The sequence below is a fragment of the Montipora foliosa genome, chromosome 8, assembly GCF_036669935.1.
Source record: "Montipora foliosa isolate CH-2021 chromosome 8, ASM3666993v2, whole genome shotgun sequence".
NCBI lineage: Eukaryota > Metazoa > Cnidaria > Anthozoa > Scleractinia > Acroporidae > Montipora > Montipora foliosa.
Genome location: NC_090876.1, coordinates 25,938,581 through 25,958,580, shown reverse-complemented (window position 1 = coordinate 25,958,580; position 20,000 = coordinate 25,938,581). Strand labels below are relative to the sequence as shown.

Sequence of the window (20,000 nt, the reverse complement as noted above, 5' to 3'; positions counted from 1 at the left end):
CGCGAGCCTTTTTTCCGAAATAAAAAATGAACAACATAAACTTTAAAAAAGAACAAAATTTTATTGGCATTCCATATGTATAGATTGTGTTTCATAAAAAGAAGATAACAATGATAGATATAAGAAAAAACTGTATATAGAAAACTATATAGTTTTCAATTTCAATTTGAAGAAACATTCCTGTTGTTAATACGAAATTATACCGGTTTATGGTACAGTAGTTCTTTCATCGCTACATCAGTGAACTGATGTCAAGGACGAATGGTGGCATTAAGCTTCCCCTTGTTGTAAATTAAACTGCACGAACATATTATTGTACATTAAAATTTTGACTATTGATTGACAGCATACCATTTAAAAAACTTGGTCTTGCTACTTTCGGGAAGCGGGGGAGAAAGGTCGCTGCTTTCGGGAGGTCGTTACTTTCGGGGGTCGCTACTTTCAGGATTTACTAGCGGCCACAAAAAATTGACGTTAATTTTGGGGGGTCGCTACTTTCAGGGGGTCGTTACTATCGGAACTTTACGGTAACTTACTAATATTATTAACAATTAAGCAGGTTAGAGATAAATGATTGTATACTATTGTTATGTATTTACATGTATCTCTAACCTGCTCAATAGCAGAAACCCTTAGAGCTACATCAACCTTTTTGTGAATAAATAACCCATGCATGGTCCTGTGGAAAGCATAAAATTGTGTTAAATACCATGGCAATCTATAGCTTTTGGCTGCTTTCATCTCAGGGTTAATATTACCAAAGTTTCAAACAAAGTACCTTTATAGGTCTGCAATTTTGTTGAAATATGCTATGAAACTATATGCGATGTTACACATTGTCAAAATTATTATAAACTTTGGCAACGTGGTCCTGAAACTTGTCTCAGTAGGTTGACAGCAAAATCCTGGAGAGATACTTGTATTAGAAACCCAACCACAAACAGCAAGGGTACAGTAAGACAAGTAAAGTATTACATGTAGTTTGTGGTCTTGAGGTTACACGGTGCTCTGATCATTATTGTTACTGGCGACACATTAGGGAGTGAAGGCCTGTGCTTTATCTCATTGGAAAGTTAATAAAAAATCTCTTTATTTTTCATGACAAGGGCACTAGAAACACATAATATTTTAAAATATGTGTATTTGCAGCCCTTCAGGTCTTCGTAGTTAAAAAGGTACATGTGGATGGCACTTATAAGTAAGGAACTAAAAGTGGCTTTAGTAGAGACATCTTGTTTGTCACATATTTCCAGAAAATGAAAAATATTTTAGTCTGTAACTATATGATGTGCTCAGATGGTCAATACACCATTGGCAATCTCAATTCTTTTAAAATAAACTTATGTAACTACATGTACCGGCATTTCTATTTACTACAGGTGGTGATCAGAGTGAAGACACCCCAAAAGCAGTAAGAGAAAAAGTTTGTTTTACTACAATTCTTTAAAGTGCCTATGATGTAAAGAATATCTTTTGCTTTTGGTGAATTTTTATATTTTGGAATACCTTCTTTCGTTCCAGAGATATTCAAGCTTAAATTAATTTTGATAAGAAATTGATGTTGTCAAAAGCATTACAAGTGACAGTAACAACTCCCAAAACTGAGAATACATGTATCTCTGAAAAACTGGAGTAATGATATTCAAACTTGGCACCAGTAATGTTCATCAGATAAGGCACAAAGTGACGCCCATTAAGATGTTGCCATGGCAACACTCTTGTCTCCAGTCCCTCTCTGCAATAAACCAAATACATGTACAGTGCAGCTCGGAGATAAGCGAACCAAAATATACGCAAAAAACGCGCATACGCAAAACGCGTAAACGCGTCAAAAAAAACGTGGATGCGCGTCAACACATACGCAAAAAGGCTCATTAGTATTTATGAGCTCTCCTTTTTTCTTTATTTTGTCGCCTTTTCTTTGTTTTTTCTCAATCGTTTCCGATGTGGTGAATGTGAAAATAATTTGCGTGTTCGCTGGTCGGTGCGTCACTAAAAGAGCAAAAAATCTCACCAGTGCAAAGTCCTTCTGGCTAGATATTTGTGTTTTAAAGCCCAAAAAAAAAATGATCAAGCTTACTTTCGGAGAAATATAAACCTATCGACAGACGACACACAAGAAACTTTTTAACATCAAAATTTACATGAAAGCGTTGAGAGCGATAATACAGTATCAAAACAAACTTCGTACCCGTGCATCCGTTTAGTCGTAAACTAAAAACACAACTCTTTAGCAAAGGGGTCATCATTAGCAGTTTTGTACAGAAATTCATCGTAAGGCTGAGAATGTTGCAGCTTGAGTTGTTTTGTTGTAAATGCAGCAGCAAAGAATGAGGTTTTGGCGTGGATTTTCAGCGCGACAGTGAAGTAACACACGGTTGCCGACACGTGACAACACGATTTTAATTCATGTAATATCCACATCTTCAGCTCTGCTGGGAATGATTTTCTGATTTCAACGGGTACAGTGCTTTCACTTCAGACGCAAAATTTTTCTTCGAAGGCTCATTGGATGCGCTGATCACATTTATTTGGTATTTCTGTAAGGAAAAGTATTCGGTCAAATTTGGGCACGCGCCGGCGGGAGCTAGGCCATCGTGATGTGATTCGGGGCATCAAACGGTGACATGCTCTCAGTTCAAAGAAAATATTTTTAAAAAACTTTCTATGACATGCCGTTCGCATTTATTTGATTTTTCTGCATGGAAAAATTGGACTTTTTTGCACGCGTCGGTAAAAGGTTATCGTGAAATGACTGTAACGCGTCACGGCAAACACTGAAAAAAATCATGGCTTCAGTTTTTCGGGGCATAATTTGCTGATTTAATTTCGCTCGTCTTTCGAGACCTTTGTTGCATTTAAAGGATATTAAACTTCGAAATAATGCCCTGTGGATGTTTTCATCGGCGGCATTAGCGGATCGAAATTGATTCGTAATCAAAGCGACATACATGCAAATGCAAATTTCGACTTGTCGGCAGTCACGCAATTTATTCTTTTGTCTTCGTAAACAATAACAGGAAAAGCAAACTTACGGTTATGAATAACAAAGGCACAAACGCGTATACGATACGCAATTTTAGACGCGTCAAAAAAAACGCGTATACGCGTATTGCGTGCGTTTATTTTGCGTCTGCGTTGTTCGCTTATCTCCGAGCGGCACTGTATCTTGGGTTTTGAATAGATAAGTAAACTAAAGGTAGATGGTCAGACTTGAAAACACTTCTTATTACCACTGTAACAATAAATGCAAAATCAATCCTGCATTTGACAGACCCAGCAGCAAAAATGGTTGCCATGCAAAGTTTAAACAACACCCATCCCAAAATTTCGGAGATATTCTCAATGTTGTTATTTATTGCAGTCATTACTGGTATTTTTGTAATGCTTTTGATGTCATCAATTTTTTTAACAAAAACTTGAATATCTCTGGAAAGAAAGAAGGTATTCCAAAATAGAAGACACCATTCTTCATGATTTTGAAAGGTACTGGTATTTAAAACCAAGCAACCCCTACTCATTAACGCAAATCAAGTGAAATGTTGGTCTTGAGGACAGGGGAAACTGGAGTACCTGGAGGAAACCTCTCGGTGCAGAGTAGAGAACCAACAAACTCAACCCACATATGACACCAAGCCTGGGAATCTATCCCAGGCTACATTGGTGGGAGACCTTTTCTAGGAGCCAGATTTTTTAGGAAAGGGACCAAGAAATTGAAAGCAACAGAACTGCTGTCAGCTCAGAAGTGTTTGATCTGTTTGATCACTTTAAACTGTATACAGTAATGATGATTAATTTTGTACTTTACGCAGAAGCATTATTATTTCCATGTATACACTACATGTATGTGGCTGTCCTCTGTGTGTATATGGGTGGGTGGGTATAGCAGGTCCACATCAGCTGAATAGCTGCCAAAACTTCATCCCGCTTAAAGACATAAATAACAAACAAACAAATCCTTTTGGGTTTTTTCCCCATGGAGGCTCTGATTCGACATATACATGTAGTTACATGTACAACCTTAGACTTGGTGTAGCTGTTGATAAAATAGTATATAGAGGCCAATACAGATGCAGGACGCAGACATTGCAAGATTTTGTTACCTTTAAATTTAAAATCTTAAGGTGTATAGTTATCTAAGCTGTTTGTATATTTAGTGGTCCCTTTCTATGATTTGTATATTTTAGCTCTGTAATTCAGCTACATGTATTCTGCTGCAAATTGAGTTTTATTAAATGGTCCAGTATACATAGGCTGTTAACCCTTTAACTCCCATTGGCCACTTATAGATTTCACTCTTTAAATGCCAGACAATTTTTAAAATCATCAATTGGGGGCATCCTCATCCCTTAAAGGGTTAACAGCTTTTATTATATGGCTTGTGTTTGTAGCCGATTTAACGCGCGCTCTGATTGGCTAATTGTGACTGAATTGTAGGGCATTATTCTCCCTTAATGCCCACGGGCCGATTACAGGCTTGCAAAAACAAAGCAAAAGGTGATTAAAAAGCCATATAATAACTACTTACTAACCAAGCTAGCTTGAGCGGTACTGGGGAATATTGGCCCTTGATCATTTTTGTACTGACCGAGCGCAGCGAGGTCCGTACTGCCATGACCTCAGCCAATATTCTCCAGTACGGCCCTTGCGCTCGGTTAGTAAGAAGTTAGTAATATACCTAAGCCTAAGCATTCCCTTAAGAGCGATAAAGATGACTGATACCATAAAGCACTGTTTGACTTTTCTGTGTACATGTATGTAAGATGCAAGTCTGTCTTCCTCTGCAGGCAGGAGTGATAGCTGAATGGGGAGTTGTCAACCGCAAACTAAGACATCATGGTTTTCAACCTGTTATGGTATTACCATCAAATCAACTTCAACATATTCCCAGAGGTGAAATAAACACTGCAGAAACAACTGTTCAGCTGTAAATATTGAAGCCTAGCTTTTGCTTCTTAACATCAACAGGGCATTATAGTCAGGGTTAACTAATGTGTGCAAGGGTTCATGTGGGGGCTACTGGTATTCTCTTTCTGGAATATAAAAATTATGATTTGAGTTATTCTGCAACTGGTAGCAGAATGACCAGAAAAAAAATATTCTGGAGATACAACATGTACTGTGATTATTGATTCAAACATTTTTTTCAAAAAATTCAAATTAAGTTTTTTAGTTTCATTTTCAATAATTATTTTGCTTTTACAACAGAATAAACATAATATCATACTTATGCAAGACAACTGTAGTTACAAAACTTACATGTATAACAGGCATTGTTTTTTTCTTCTTCCTTCATATGAAAAGGAGCCGTTGTTCTTGATGATTCCACTTCCAAGAATGTTAGACATACCTTAGACAAATTGATGACTGATTGTGATAGGCGGCAGTCAATGCTACAGCAGTTGATTTCATCATCTCACAGAATACAGTTAGTAATTCCTCATTACTTGGTAATTCAGTGAAAAATTAAATAATTTACCGTTCTTTTTTCATGACATAACGTAAACTATTTTTGTTAAACTCTTTTCCTGTTTTTATTTTTCCATTTCATAGGAAGGATGCTGATGAGGAAAGGAATAGAGCTTCACATCATGAAATGGAGGTGACACCCATATTACCCTGTACTAGTTTGTAGTTGTACACTGTTATGTGTAGCTTTTCATTATTGATTTACAGTAGTACAGATATAGACCCTAGGAAGTATTACCTTAATTGTTATTATAATACCAGGTAATATTTATCTGCAAATATTTGCACTTTCAAGTCTTTTGGGACAAGGACTATATCAATTGTCCCACATGATATCCTTCACTCAGTACAAAAGAGTAGGGTACATAGTTCCAAGGAGTGTGGCCTCAGGTACATATCTTTTCAATTATTCAAGTGTCACTACGACGAAAATTGTTGGTTTTCTTTTCAAAAAATTTCAACGTCAATTAAGACAATATGTTCAAAATAATACAATGCATTTAAATTTGGACATTGATAACACTGACATCAATAGCGACGTAGTGTAAGGAGCCATTGTTTAAATTATTATAATATATATCATTTTGTCATATTTTCTAATATATAAACTTTATAATTTTTATTTTTATTTATTGCATGAATACATATACCTAACATAATTTGAGTGGTACTGCCATGTCAACAAGTTTGCAGGTTTTGTTCTTATGGTCTTTGATCACAATATCTGGCTTGTTACATGCTAATAATAATAATAATAATAATAATAATAATAGTAATAATAATAATATATTATTATTATTATTATTATTATTATTATTATTATTATTATTATTATTAGAGCAACTTTTGAATGACCTTGAAAAAGTGTTTGCAATTTGTTTCAAGAGCCAATGAAAACAAAGCTTCTCCTTATTCCTGCAAAGGAAACCCCTAATATAGTCTGTAAACAGTTTGATTGCCCAATCACATTACTGCATCTCACATGAAGTCAAAGGGAAATGCTGATGGCTTTCCAGAAGTTCCATGAAGAGATGACGTTGTTTGTATCCATGTTCACTAAGCCAATGAAAATTCGCGCTCATTTGTTTTGTTTGATAAGCCAATTAAATGTTTTGCATTTCTGTTTACGTTTGTTTTTCAAGGTCATATGAAAGTCACTCTATAAACACAGCGTAGCTGGAGGTCTTTCGGTAGGCATCAAGCTACTTCCTATGACCTTGGATGCCTTGACCTTATTGTTGCTCCCTATTAGAGTGGTTTTCAATTGAGTGTCGAAAGTAATTAGATAATTACTTTGGTTTTGCATTACTTCACTCAGTTATTGGTTCAAAGTTCTCGCGCCACTAATTCAACCAATCAGAAGTGAAACCAAAACCAATCGTAGCTCAAGCGTGCACATTTTCCCGCGCTTTGTGTCGGCCACGTGTAATTACTGCGAGTTTTGATTGGTTTACTGGATTGTCCCCGTCCTTTTTGATTGGCCAAAGTAATTACTTTGGTTTTGGTTTTTACGACACTCATTTGAAAACCGCGCTATTATTATCATTATTAACTCATTCACACCTTCAGCACTTAAAATTGATGAGTGAAATCTGCAAGTCTCACTCTCAGGAGAGTAAACATCTGGCCCCAGTTGTTCAAACGAAGGATAGCGCTATCCGCCGGATAAATCACTATCCACTGGATAACTCAATTGGTTTTGCCTGGTTTTGCTAGTGTTTATCCGCTGGATAGTGATTTATCGTGTGGATAGCGCTATCCATTGTTTGAACAACCGAGGCCTGGACAACGTGTAGTGATCACAGGACAACCAATTTCTTTAGATGAGAAAATTACAACGAGAACTGGATGAGGAAAAGATTAAAGCTCAGGTAAGTCATTTTCATTTAACATAATACAAGATGTTCCCAATCAAGCCGAGCCTAGGTTGTCATTAGGCTCCTGGTGCAGAGTGTCCTACTGTACATCCTACTGTATTTTGCCAAAGTTTGCGCAAAGATTTTGTTAAAAGCAATAATTTCCTTTGGCCATTAGGACAAAATTACTTGGTACATGGGAAAAATTGGTTTAGTTCCTTTTCATTGCATTACCATTTTCAAATCCCCTAAAGTACTTCATTTGGTGTTAAGTTCAGTTCTTTGTGTAATACATGCAGGTAGAAAACATTACATGTATACAATTTTATTTGTTAATGCAAGTTGAAAGAAGACAGCCAGAGATTGATGTGGACCTACTACATTTGAAATTGGAAGGAGGGGGGGCAAGGTTTTGGTATGGATCACGGAGTGTGAGGGGAGCGGGAAGAGGTTGAGGTGGAGACAACACTGTATGGTGCTCGACGTTGCAACCACTGAGGTCACCAATGCGACCGGATTTTATTCACTGGCGACTAACTTTTCACACAGTCGCCAGCCTGGCCACTAAGATATTTTCATTATATTACACCGGTATGCCTGGTCGTGTTTAGGTACTCGGTATTAAAATTGGTTACCATGCAGCTTACGTCTGCACCTCAGCACTTTTTCCATTGATGACTGTAATTCTCAGAAAAGATGATAAAGAAATGAAATTGTTGTCCATAATGAATCGTGTTAATAAAATTTTTTTAAAATGTGCCACTGTCACTAATGTTGGAAATTTAAACAAGCGAATAAAAAAACTTAATAGTTGACGTTTCGCCATCATCATGACACCATTCTGAAGGCACAGTGAATAAATTAATGCGGAGATTTAGTGTTCTTTAGCATTAGTGTAAGAACAAAGGTGCTCTGATTTTTGGCTCAGCCTCACTTGCATTTTGCCTTTTCTTGAAATGTATAAGGCCCAAAGGGCCAAAATGTTTTGGCGACCAAAACGTGAGCTGGCAACCAAATCTGAAAACTTAGGTGGCCCCTAGGGTTTTTCTGAAAGTACTGCCATAGGAAAGAAGTGCCCCTCCCTCTCCGTGGCTCCTAACATAGTGGGACCCTGTTAATTTATAGAATACCCATGGTGCAGTTGTTAGATGATACAAATTATGTCACTGCTCATCTTACCGCTTAGGTGATAAACGGTATGCATACATAGGATGAAATTAACTTGCATTTTTACTCATGAGTCAAAGACTGCCGGTGAATATTGTTTAAATCTTCCATGCTGTTATTGGTTAAGCCATGGATAATTAATTCGATATTCTGTAACAAGCTAGGGAGACAGGTACACCAGATTAAAATTTCATGTGACAGAAATTTCTTGGGTAAGATGTGCAATTGCTTAAAAGAATTTATTATGCTTGACTGTCTGACTGAAGCTCTTACATACAGCATCAAACTGGGGCTGCCAACAGAGTTTTAAGTCTATAATGACGTGTGTCTTAAGATCATGTCACTTTGGTAGTAATGAGAATTAATTCATTCAGTTTGATTGTCGTTAAAATGTAAATGAGATTTTTTTTTTTTTTTTCGTTTAAGGAGATGGAACGAATGCGACTGTTGGAACTTCAAATTCATGGAAAGGAAGTTTCAGAATTAAGGAGAAACAAATCAGAAGTTCTAGCTTTGTGCAAACAACTTGAACAGAAAGTGGCTCAAAAGGATGTTGAAATCATAAGACTGCATCAACAATGTCAAGATCTTGTTCAAATGGTAAAATGGCTGACCAGCAACAAGTTGATCTTTTTACTTGCAAGTAATACATGTATTATACATGTTTTTCAGTTTTGTACAGTGCAGACCAGAAATATGCGTCCTACGCAGACGCAAAACGCAAACGCCTTTTTTGCGTACATGCATTTTTAAAGGCGCGTTTCCAAACGGGCATTTGATGTGCGTTTTTTCTTTTGTTATGCAAACTCGTATCGTGGATGTGATGTTCATTGTTCCACGAAACAATAGACAGACGATAAAATGAATATTTAATTTCTGTGATCAACTTACCAGAACATTTGAATTGAAGAGCGGTGTCAACTGATCATTGTGAGTTTTCGAAACGAACCTACAAAGTTTTAAATTCTTTCGACATTCACTGAATGAAAAATAATAAAATACAGCTGACCACTGATAGTTTAGTTATTTTGACCTTTCTGTTGCCGAAACTGCAGTTTGGATTGTTGACATACAAAGATGCCAGACAACGGAGAAAATAATTATGTAGAGTGACGTAGCTTTTGACCTTTCCGCCAATTCTTCGCAATAAAAGTGCATACCGAAAATTTGTCGAGGAGTTTGTTTTGAGGAGTTTTTGTAACATCCCAAGTTTTTTGCGAACGTCAAATACTGAGAATGGCGCCACAGAAGTCGTCATGAGATAACTGCTTTGAGGCTCCGACAAGTAAACATTTGGTTCCATGCAGGCTCTCAAACAAAAGAAGACGACATTAGGGCCGTTTATGTGAGAGAAAATAAGCCTCACACGTTTTTTGGGATGCTTATTTTTGGTCTGCACTGTAGTTTGTTGAAGTTTCATCTCTAGAAAAAAATCTGCTGTTGAATACTGTGCTCATTTGTTGTCATTTTGTTAAATTCAGCTACATTGTGTGCAATCAATCAATGGTTCTTATTATTGAAATTATTCCAATTTATTTACAAAAAAAAAACTACTGGGGAATTTATTTTTAAGTTAAAAAACAGCAATGCAAGAGAATACATGGTGTATATTCCAAATTTTATCGAGGAAATCATATAATACAGGGTGTTTTTTAGGTTCCTGCCCTGGTTTATTTTTTTAGTGTACTGATCATGATAATGCATGGAGTGAGATATTTCTACCAATAGTTTTTCCGAAAATGTATCCCAGAAAAGTCACTTACCGTACATGTACATATAGGACAGGGCCTTGCAGTTACGGGTGAATGATCCCTCCTTTAAGCTAAAAAAACTGCATAGAAATAACAAACATGAAAGTATAGAATACAGGTTGCATTATTTAAAGTATTAACATTTGAATAATGTGTTAACTGACAGTATAATATTATGCAGGCATCATTACAAATTATAATTTACGAATTGGCTTTTTTTTTTCTTACCTAGTGTCAGGTAGAGATTGAATTGTAACATGTAGCAGTTTTCAACTTCTTGACAAAATTGATTGTTTCAACTCATGATCACTGACTGTAATGTTGAATTATCAATTACAAACAAATTTTCAATGTCTTGTTAACTCACCAGGAGGAGAGAGATCTTAAGAGACAAACCAAAGTAACGAAGCAATTTAAGAGCAATGCTGTGGACCAAAAGTAAGATGGCAAGTAAAAATGAAAATAAGTTAAACCAAAGCTGTTTACTGACATGTGCAGGGTACTCCCATGAGATCTAAAAGAGGGCCAAATTGTGGTTTTTTTACGAGCGAGTCTGTATTTGTTTTCTCAAGTCTTAGATAAGTCCATTTGATGGTTACAGCCCCACGTGTAACCATCAAAGAGGCAAGTATAATTATAATAAAAGTAATTATTATCCATCTGTATTAGTTGTTGCACAGAAAACACACCAAACGATTACAAATATTCCCCCATATTTGTACAGTAGGGAACGCTTTGACTAGTTGAAATGCTGACGTTTGCCTTGCTCTTGTCACCAACAAATCTGTCACACATTCTTGTGTTGTTTACAAGAACTGTAATATTCACTTGCTAAAAACATACATTGCACATGTAGTGCAAAAAAGTTGGATATTAAATAGCTTATTAGATATTTTGGTGTGTGGTATCGTTGAGTTTTTCAACCTGTTGTTTGTATTTTGACTCGCCCTAATGGGCTCGTTAAAATACAGCACAACTCTTAAAAATACTCAGCGATACTACACAGGTTTATTACATTTTTTAGATAGAGTGTATGTGATGATTGGCTGACAGTATGGCCCTCACAATTTACTGATGGGGCATCCTTTTTAACAATCAGTAGATGGGACATATTTTCTTCTTTTTCAGGTTTGTTGATGAGAATGAGAACCTTGAACGCCGTCTTGGAAAATTTCAACGCAATGTTGATCATTCTTTGAAAAAAAGAAATCTTTCACCTGTTGCTAGTAATAGTGACATTGAATCAGGCATAACTCAGTCAGAGAACAGTGCTACAGTCAATACAGTTAGTGGAGATTCTCTACCCACATCTACCGAGAGAGGACTTGAGAAAGATTGGTTGAATGAACCCAAAACTGATGTTATGCAAAACATAAAGGAGATCAGAGTCATGGAGGATAAATATCTGGTATGCAGTTCAGCAGTTAAAAAATTAATGTGCTCAAAATTATTTTAGATTTGAGTACAGGTGTGTGAGCTTTTTTTCAATTCTGAACATAGTCATTAGATGTGAATTATTCAAATCCTTTTTTTTTTCAGGTGCAAATTGCTCAAAAAGTCAATCGTGTCAATGTAATTATTATGTTGCTGCTGTGATTCAGAGCACTTAACGATTTGTTAACCAATATGCACTCCAAATCTTATCAAATCTTATGTATCACTAAGAGATAAATGCCGAGAACTGAGGTTTTAAACCACACACATCCCAAGGGATGTAGATGTTATTTGAAAAACAACTTTAATATAGCCAAGCCTAAAAGCAGAGCTCCTGGGTTGTTTGCATTTGGTTGAAAACATGGGTCCTCAGAGACCTATGAAACTAATTAACTTTCCTGGACTTACTTATTTATAGCAATGTCGCTTAGAACATCTCATTTTAAGGTTATAAAATAGGCTTTTTCAGTTTTAAAAGAATCAGCATAAATAACTAGGACTTTTCAGAAAGATAACCGTAAGTACAAAAATTTGCAAAAATTTTGTTCTGGAACAAAAATTTGAAAAGAAAGTTTTTTAATTTAGTGTACCAATATTTCCACAAAATTTGGCTAAAAGAGAAGAAGCCGTGAATTTTTTAGAATTTTTAAAATTATGTGTCAACACATGTCATTTCTCCATGACGACAAACAAGGGCAATTGTGTTTTGCATAATTAATTACGCTGAGGACTTCGATGGGCAAAATTATAGTAACCAATTCCCACTGGGCCCCTCACATTGTTAAGTTATGGTAAAACAAGTCGACTGTGGAGGTGAGAGGGAGCAAGAGCCCCAGGAATGCAAGTGTGAAAGTTCGGGGCCTGGCCAGGACATTGCGTTGTGTTCTTGGGCAAGACACTTTACTCTCACGGTGCCTCTCTCCACCCAGGTGTATAATTGGGTACTGGCGTAATTTGCTGGGGGTAACCCTGCGATGGACTAGCATCCCATCCAGGGGGGAGTATAAATACTCCTAGTCGCTTAATGCTACTGAAACCGGAGACAAGCGCTGGCCTGATGGGCCTTCAGGCTCGTGAGCAGTGACTTTACTTTTTTACATGTCATTTCTCCATGACGACAAACAAGGGCAATTGTGTTTTGCATAATTAATTACGCTGAGGACTTCGATGGGCAAAATTATAGTAACCAATTCCCACTGGGCCCCTCACATTGTTAAGTTATGGTAAAACAAGTCGACTGTGGAGGTGAGAGGGAGCAAGAGCCCCAGGAATGCAAGTGTGAAAGTCATCGCTGATCCATGAGACCTCCAGCAATTCACGAAAACACAGAGTACACGTGGATTGGGAAACTCAATTTATATGTGGGCAAGGTCAGCGGCATAACATGTCACCACCAAAAACAACCGGGCCCGTGGAATAGAAAATTAGGGTGTTTGATCGTGCAGGCCTAGGTGAGAATATTAACTAACTCCCACTGGGCCCTCACTCGCAATCACCCTGGGCATCGTTAAGTTATGGGAAATGACGCGACTCCTATGGTGGCCAATCACTTAAGCCCCAAGATAAAAAGGGCGAAGCCAAGACCAAAAAACAATAAAATGCAGGGGGAAGTCTTGTTGCTCTCCCAAAACTCAAAAACAGTTTACGAAATAAGGCAAAATGTGCAAGTATGAACATAAACAAATTACTGCAAAGTACAACAGGAACTAAAAATGTACAATGAACGAACAATAAAGTGAAGCTATGATCTTCGCAGTTATGAACGCAATTTTTACAATTGCGTAGAGAAGCCTGAAAAATTCAGGACTTCAACGGGGTTTGAACCCGTCACCTTGCGACTCCGGTGCGACACTCTAACCAACTGAGCTATGAAGCCACTGACGTTGGGAGCTGGTCATTTGTGAGTTCTAATGGTCCCGTTAGGAATGAATCAATGATGAAATGGTATATGAAAATCATACATGAACTGCGGATGTGAAATCAAGTGAAGCTATGATCTCGCAGTTATGAACGCAATTTTTACAATTGTGTAGAGACGGGTTCAAACCCCGTTGAAGTCCTGAATTTTTCAGGCTTCTCTACGCAATTGTAAAAATTGCGTTCATAACTGCGAAGATCATAGCTTCACTTGATTTCATATCCGCAGTTCATATATGGTTCATTTCATATTCCATTTCATCATTAATAAACAAACACTTGAAAGATCGGATTGGAGGCGACGTCTTTTAAGTCCACTAAGACCCTTGGAAAAAGCACAGGAAAGCTGGGCTAAGTGCAAAATATAATAAAGCCAAAGAAAAGGGAAACCAACCGCATGACAAGCCCCAAAACACCCCGTCCAAGACAGAGTTAAGGTTTTAGATAATCCGTTTCGCGACAAGCCAGAATTCAATAGAGAAAGCATGCTTTATGGACAACACAAGCTGTGATCAGACATAATACAAAAGTCAATAAAGCACCACCGCATAGGAGACAAAAAACTACTAGTGAGAAGCTAAAGGGCAGTTATGCGCCAAGTGGCCTACTTTACTACACAAAATCAATGCCACCCATCTCTCCTCCTTCCCTTCTTTCTTTCTTTCTTTCCTTTTTTCTTCTTTCCTACCTTTCTTCCTCCTAGGACGAACACGAAAAGGATGCCAATGCCAATGTGTGACAAAAATAAGAACGCAAAACAATGACAGAAGAAGCAAAAGGGCTGGCAAGAAAGCGAAATGATAAAATTCTGAACGAGTAGCGAACCAAACAAACAAACCTGAGCTAAAACAGAAAAGAAAACCAAACCTTGGAAGCTTGTTGAGCTTGGTGGGCTTGCCCTGGAATGGGCTGGTAAGGGTTCGCAGCTTGAGGAGCATCAACTGGAGGATGAGCCAGCACCGGAGCTATGGCGGATTTGTCAGGCTTCTCCACGCAATTGCTCAAATTGCACTCATAACTGCAAGGATCACAGTTTTACTTGATTACATATCTGCAATTCAATATATGATTTATTTCATTTATCATTTCATCCTTGATTCATTCATTCATCATGGGAACATTTGAACAATACGTATTCCATGGGAACCCACAAATGACCAGCTCCCAACATCAGTGGCTTCATAGCTCAGTTGGTTAGAGCATCGCACTGGCATCGCGATGTGACAGGTTCCAACCTCGTTGAAGGCCTGAAATTTTCAGGCTTCTCCACGCAATTGCTAAAATTTGCATTCATAACTGCAACGATCATAGCTCTAGAGGATAATATTTGGATAACAACATTACATTGTGGAGCATTATTTTCTGTACAGATATGCATGTGATATGGGAATTACCTTTTTTTTTTCTTTGACAATTAATTAGTTTTGGATCTTGTTTACCAGTGCATGTATCTTGATATCCGTAGTTTAAAGGTAGTTCAGTTGTGTTCTCCGGGTGCATTAACCATGATGGACGAGACCAGCATGAAGAGCTTTTTGCGACTCAAAATCGCTTTTCGTCAGAAAACCGCGAACTCAATCATACACAGATTTTATTCTTGATAAAATGAACAATATATTTAAGAGCGCGTTCTTTTGGTACGATTCCGGAATAGGAATACTCGGGATAGACGGTATTCTTGTTCTTTTGGGACCGAATCCGTTTTCGAAATGAACGGAATATTCTTCCGTTCATTCTTCTCCCAATAGCAGAATGAACAGAATTTTAATGGTTTACATGGGTGGAATATAGCTCTTCACATTACCCTCAAAATATTTTTTTCAATTGAGGCAACATCAAGAGGAAAAGCGTATTAGAATGCATTTGCACTAGGCAGAGCACTTACAAGTACATGAAGCAAACTGAAAAGTCGAGGAAACCGCCTTAAACCTGTACTTATGGCCATATTTCAACATTTAGTGTTGCAGACTTTCAGGAAACCTTTTTTAGTCGCCATGCCAACACAACTGGTGCATGCCCAGTTGATATTCTGCGTATTCTGTTATTCCTGATCCAGAATAGCCAGGATATTCCCAAAAGAATACACCCTTAGACTGATGCAGAAATCTCATGTTTAGAAGATTTATTTTCAATAAGAACGTGGTTAAACAGAAGACACTGATTGAATCGTCGAAAATTTCTAGAGTCAAAAGAAACATTTTGATGATCAACAACTTGAAAAGAGGAAGGAATCTTGAATAGTGAGTGATATGTGTGTTAACGCAACATGGGCAGTCCGCATATGGTGTGAATGGGCAGAGGAGCAAAACGAAATGATGGAAATCATTTAGAGACAGTGGATTACTTCCTAGAGTGAATCTTGATGTTCTTAACGTCACTTAATTATTATGTAAAACTTGATGGATGCACGCTAACCATGAACCAATCGTTAAGTAGAAACTAGTCAGATTATAGGTGTTTGATTCTATTTGGTATGAGCAATGTTCATTTGGAAGCAATTGCGACCTTACTTGTACAATACCCTGAAGGCAGGCATTTATCTGTATAAATCCCTTTAACCAAGAATTTATCTGTATAAATGCCGAAGTTAATATCCAAGAGTTCGATTCATCGGCGCCATCTTCCCTGTCACATTATCAAGCCTTCCCCAGATTTAATATTCCACAAGGTTGTACGTACGTAAAAGAAAGCTGGGTTGTTAAATAACAAAGGAAAATTGTCAATCCTTTTATAATAATAATTAGAGGCTTAAAAAGTGCTTAGTGCTAGGGAAGGGCACTCCAAAATCACCATATTTGATCAAAACAACCAACCTGTTTAGGGAATATCATTATTATGAGAATGAGCTGAGAAACACACTGGGATGTCTGAAGGAGCTAACCAGCTAACTAATTGCACTGCCTGAGAGAAACCTTTGAGTTCAGTGACTGAATTAAGATCAGGAAAACCCACATTGTTGCACCTAAAGACACATCATTCTTGAGAATCAGAGTTTATTTTAGGCCCATTTTAAACGTCACATTTCACATGTGCCAAATCTAATGCAAATGAGAAAAATCTATTATTTTCGCTCATTTGCATTAGATTCAGCCATGTGAAATGTGACGTTTAAAGTGGGCCTTGATAATTTATACACACTATATTTTGTAATTCCTTTTTGCAGTCTAAATTAGCCAGTATAAATAAATACCGTAATACTCTTTGTTTGTCCCTCCAAAAGTTTGTATGAGTATTGTTTTTATTTTCTCTTGGGACTTACAATTAATTCATGATTGTCCTAAGAGAAACTGGAAACAATGCCTTTCCAAAATTTTGGAGGGACAAACAAAGAGTATTATGGTATTTTTGGTATTGGCTTATTGCGTTGTGCATTTCTGCGGTATTTGCGCTTCACATAAAAATGTTGTTTTCTGTCAAGTTAAGCCATGTTGGAGAGGGTTTTTGGGTACAAATAATTGTCTTCATTAAAAAATGATTGCCCTTTTTCAGTTTTTAGTTTGTGTGTTATGCTTTTTCTTAAATTAATACTCTATTCTATATTAATATTAGATAAACCTGTTGTGATGCCGTTCTCAATCCTTCCCCGATTAATTTCTGATTTTACTCAGTCTGCAGAGAAACAGCTGAAGGATTCGAAAAAGTTGATCAGGCTCCTAGAAAGTGAGAACACACATTTGAAGATGGAGTTGGAAACAAGGTGATTGATACTCGTATAAGTAAGACCTTGTTCTGTAAAATCTTGATGGTGATTATGTAAAGCATATTGATGGTCTTTACAGAAGGTTTCACAAAACTTTTGACAGGTGGTTTGTGAGTTTCGTTTTAAATTCCCAAAGTCGGCTTCAAATGTGTGAATTTCATGACGTAAATGTCAATCAAATTGAAACAAACTTGGGAATTTCGCGCCAAACAATTTGGGAATGTAGTGAAGTTTGTCGAGATAAGGAAGATTCATTAAAAAAAATACATTGTCCTTGGATCAGACGCTGCGCAAGCTGCTACAGTGTAAATACTGGATAAGTCTATTATCATTTTGAAGAGTCAATGATTCCTGCGGAATAAAGCTAACTTTCTTCAGCTGCAGCTAATCGATGCACGCTATGGGACTTTTTCGGGCAAACAAACCTTATTCTCTACCAGTTTGTTTTGGGATACTGGACTTGGTAGTTGCAAATATCCACATTGTCAGTGCACACTGACCTGTGAAATTTCCTCCTTTGTTGGCTTTGATATTCCCTCTTTTTCATTTTCTTAGCTCGATATGTCAGACATCCTTTCCTTTCCTCCCATTTTTCACAGCGCCTCTCTCGTTTCAAACTTTTATTCGTGCATACTAATTTAACCACAGGTCCAGGTAGTAAAATACTACATGTAGAAACATAGCTCATTTTGCTATCTGACAGCGAAAGATGCAATTGTTGTCGAAGTCCATTATTCGTCACTTTTAAAATTCCAGATACCGGTAATTATTAATTTTTTACTGCTTGTGTTGTTTATTGAGTTGATGTTCCATTCTTGAACTCATAAGGGTATAAATTATTTTGTTTAAAGATCCAATAAAACTCCATTCTTGTTACATTGGCTTTGCCGCCATTGCTGGTACTGTGTCTTCCGGATAAAATCTACACATTTCTACAACCCCCTGAAACCTAGCAAAGATATGCCAAAAAGACTCTAGGCACAAAGACAATACTTAGCAGGGGAGTGACAACTATTCCATTTACCAACACAGGGAAAAATAATAAAACGGAGAAATCCCATTCATATTCTGACTGGATTGCCATGTATGGCAACCCAGCAGTGGCGGATTTTTGTGAGAGGAGATAATACTCCTTACCATGCTACTTGTGGCCCAAAATACAACAAAGTAAACATTGATTTTCTTGTGGGTGTATAATAATCCCGCAATAAAATATCCCACCATCTACATAGGCTATGTTTACACCTTTTCAAACGTGTGATTTGAAATATGAGAACACTGAATTTTGTGAATTTTTTTCAGATAATTATGACAACACCGTTTCTCTAGATACGTGCACTCATTACCTCAATTTTCAAAAATTGAATTGATTTTTATGATTTGACACCTACTGTTCAAAAGAATGAAGATTTAGGATTTTGTTAGCGAGAGGTTTTTCTGGTTCAATCACATTTTGTTCAAGTTTTTTGGCAGAGAACTAGCTGTTCCGTGAGCATAAACTGGGTTGCCTGTGGTATGTGTTACACAAAAACAGAGGGCACTGAGTTAGGTGGTATTGAAAGTGCCGAAACTGGATTTTCCCAGGAGTAATGCTGGCTGGGCCAATCCGAAAATAAAAAGGAAAAAAAGCCTGGGAATCCAATAGGTGACCTAGTAACTCCTACCAGGCCAGGTGATCGAGGTGGTTCTGAAGCGGTAGGCGGACTCGGCCCAACAGCAATGGAGACTGGATCGCAATGTGATTCCCATAAAATGTGGAAATGCTACGTCCATATGTTTCCTATGTTTTATTTCATGCATGCAGTAAAATTCGCGCGCGTTAACTTGCAGAAAGTTACGCAACAAACGAAACATGTTCATCCCCTCAGCTCTCAAGAGACTTACTACACACTCATGCCCGTTATGCCAGCTGGCGTGTGGGAGAGCAACAAAGGTACCCCACTCCTGTCTGTTCTTGGCCAGCTTCTGAATGGTCCCCTAGGTTTGATGGAGGGTCTTGAGTTCCCCTTCTTCAGTTCGACACCAGGTATTCTTGGGTCGCCCTTGTTTCCGCTTCCGCTCTAGTGTCCGGTGAAGGGCTGTGCACATGCCAGATCCATTTCCATCGCGTTCGCATGATGATGGTGCCCATGCTGTGTTGGTTACAGCGGGCGAGAAGATGACATTCAAAGAGTGGCTGAAGAACTTGTGCTGCAAACTCTGGCTCTGCCTTGAAGAGTTCTGCGTTGAGGCTGTCCTGTCCTGTGGCTTTTCCGTTTTTGAGGGATCTGATGGCTGCCATGATTTCTTCTTCCTCTGGTGGTTTGGTGCTGACATCTAGGTCAGTATCAGGATCCTATACTTCTGGTTCAGTTGTTGGTGGTGGTCTATTCAGAACTTCGCTGAAATGCTCTGCCTCCTGCTCTGCTTCCATGGTGAGTAGCCTTCCCTGTTTATCCGTAATCGGCACGTCGGTGGCTCCGTGGTACTTGCTGCTGACGAGATTGGTGATCTTGTACACCTGTCCTTGCTCTTCCCTGTTGGTGTCCTCTTCTGCTTGACTAGCTAGGTCTTCCATGTGGGCCCACTTGTCTGCCCTTATCATCCTCTTCTCTTGTGATGTATATGTGTGTGTATGTGTGTCCGACCTAAATTATCCTAAACAAATTGTAATACTGGCTGCCTGCCCCTTTTAACTTTTTAGTTATTTCAGGCAGCCAGACCCCC

General features: G+C 37.9%; 1 protein-coding gene across 1 annotated transcript in view; it reads left to right on the top strand.

Annotated features, from left to right (window-relative positions):
* The window catches only part of LOC137967625 (centrosomal protein of 70 kDa-like), a 41,791-nt gene that overhangs the window by 3,666 nt on the left and 18,125 nt on the right, over positions 1 to 20,000 (top strand). Inside the window, exons 3-11 of the mRNA XM_068814140.1 lie at positions 1,380 to 1,411; positions 4,788 to 4,893; positions 5,305 to 5,428; positions 5,554 to 5,602; positions 7,293 to 7,340; positions 8,919 to 9,092; positions 10,614 to 10,681; positions 11,372 to 11,651; positions 17,203 to 17,291. Of these exons, the coding sequence (XP_068670241.1) occupies positions 1,380 to 1,411; positions 4,788 to 4,893; positions 5,305 to 5,428; positions 5,554 to 5,602; positions 7,293 to 7,340; positions 8,919 to 9,092; positions 10,614 to 10,681; positions 11,372 to 11,651; positions 17,203 to 17,291 (970 nt within the window). The remainder of the gene's footprint in view (positions 1 to 1,379; positions 1,412 to 4,787; positions 4,894 to 5,304; positions 5,429 to 5,553; positions 5,603 to 7,292; positions 7,341 to 8,918; positions 9,093 to 10,613; positions 10,682 to 11,371; positions 11,652 to 17,202; positions 17,292 to 20,000) is intronic.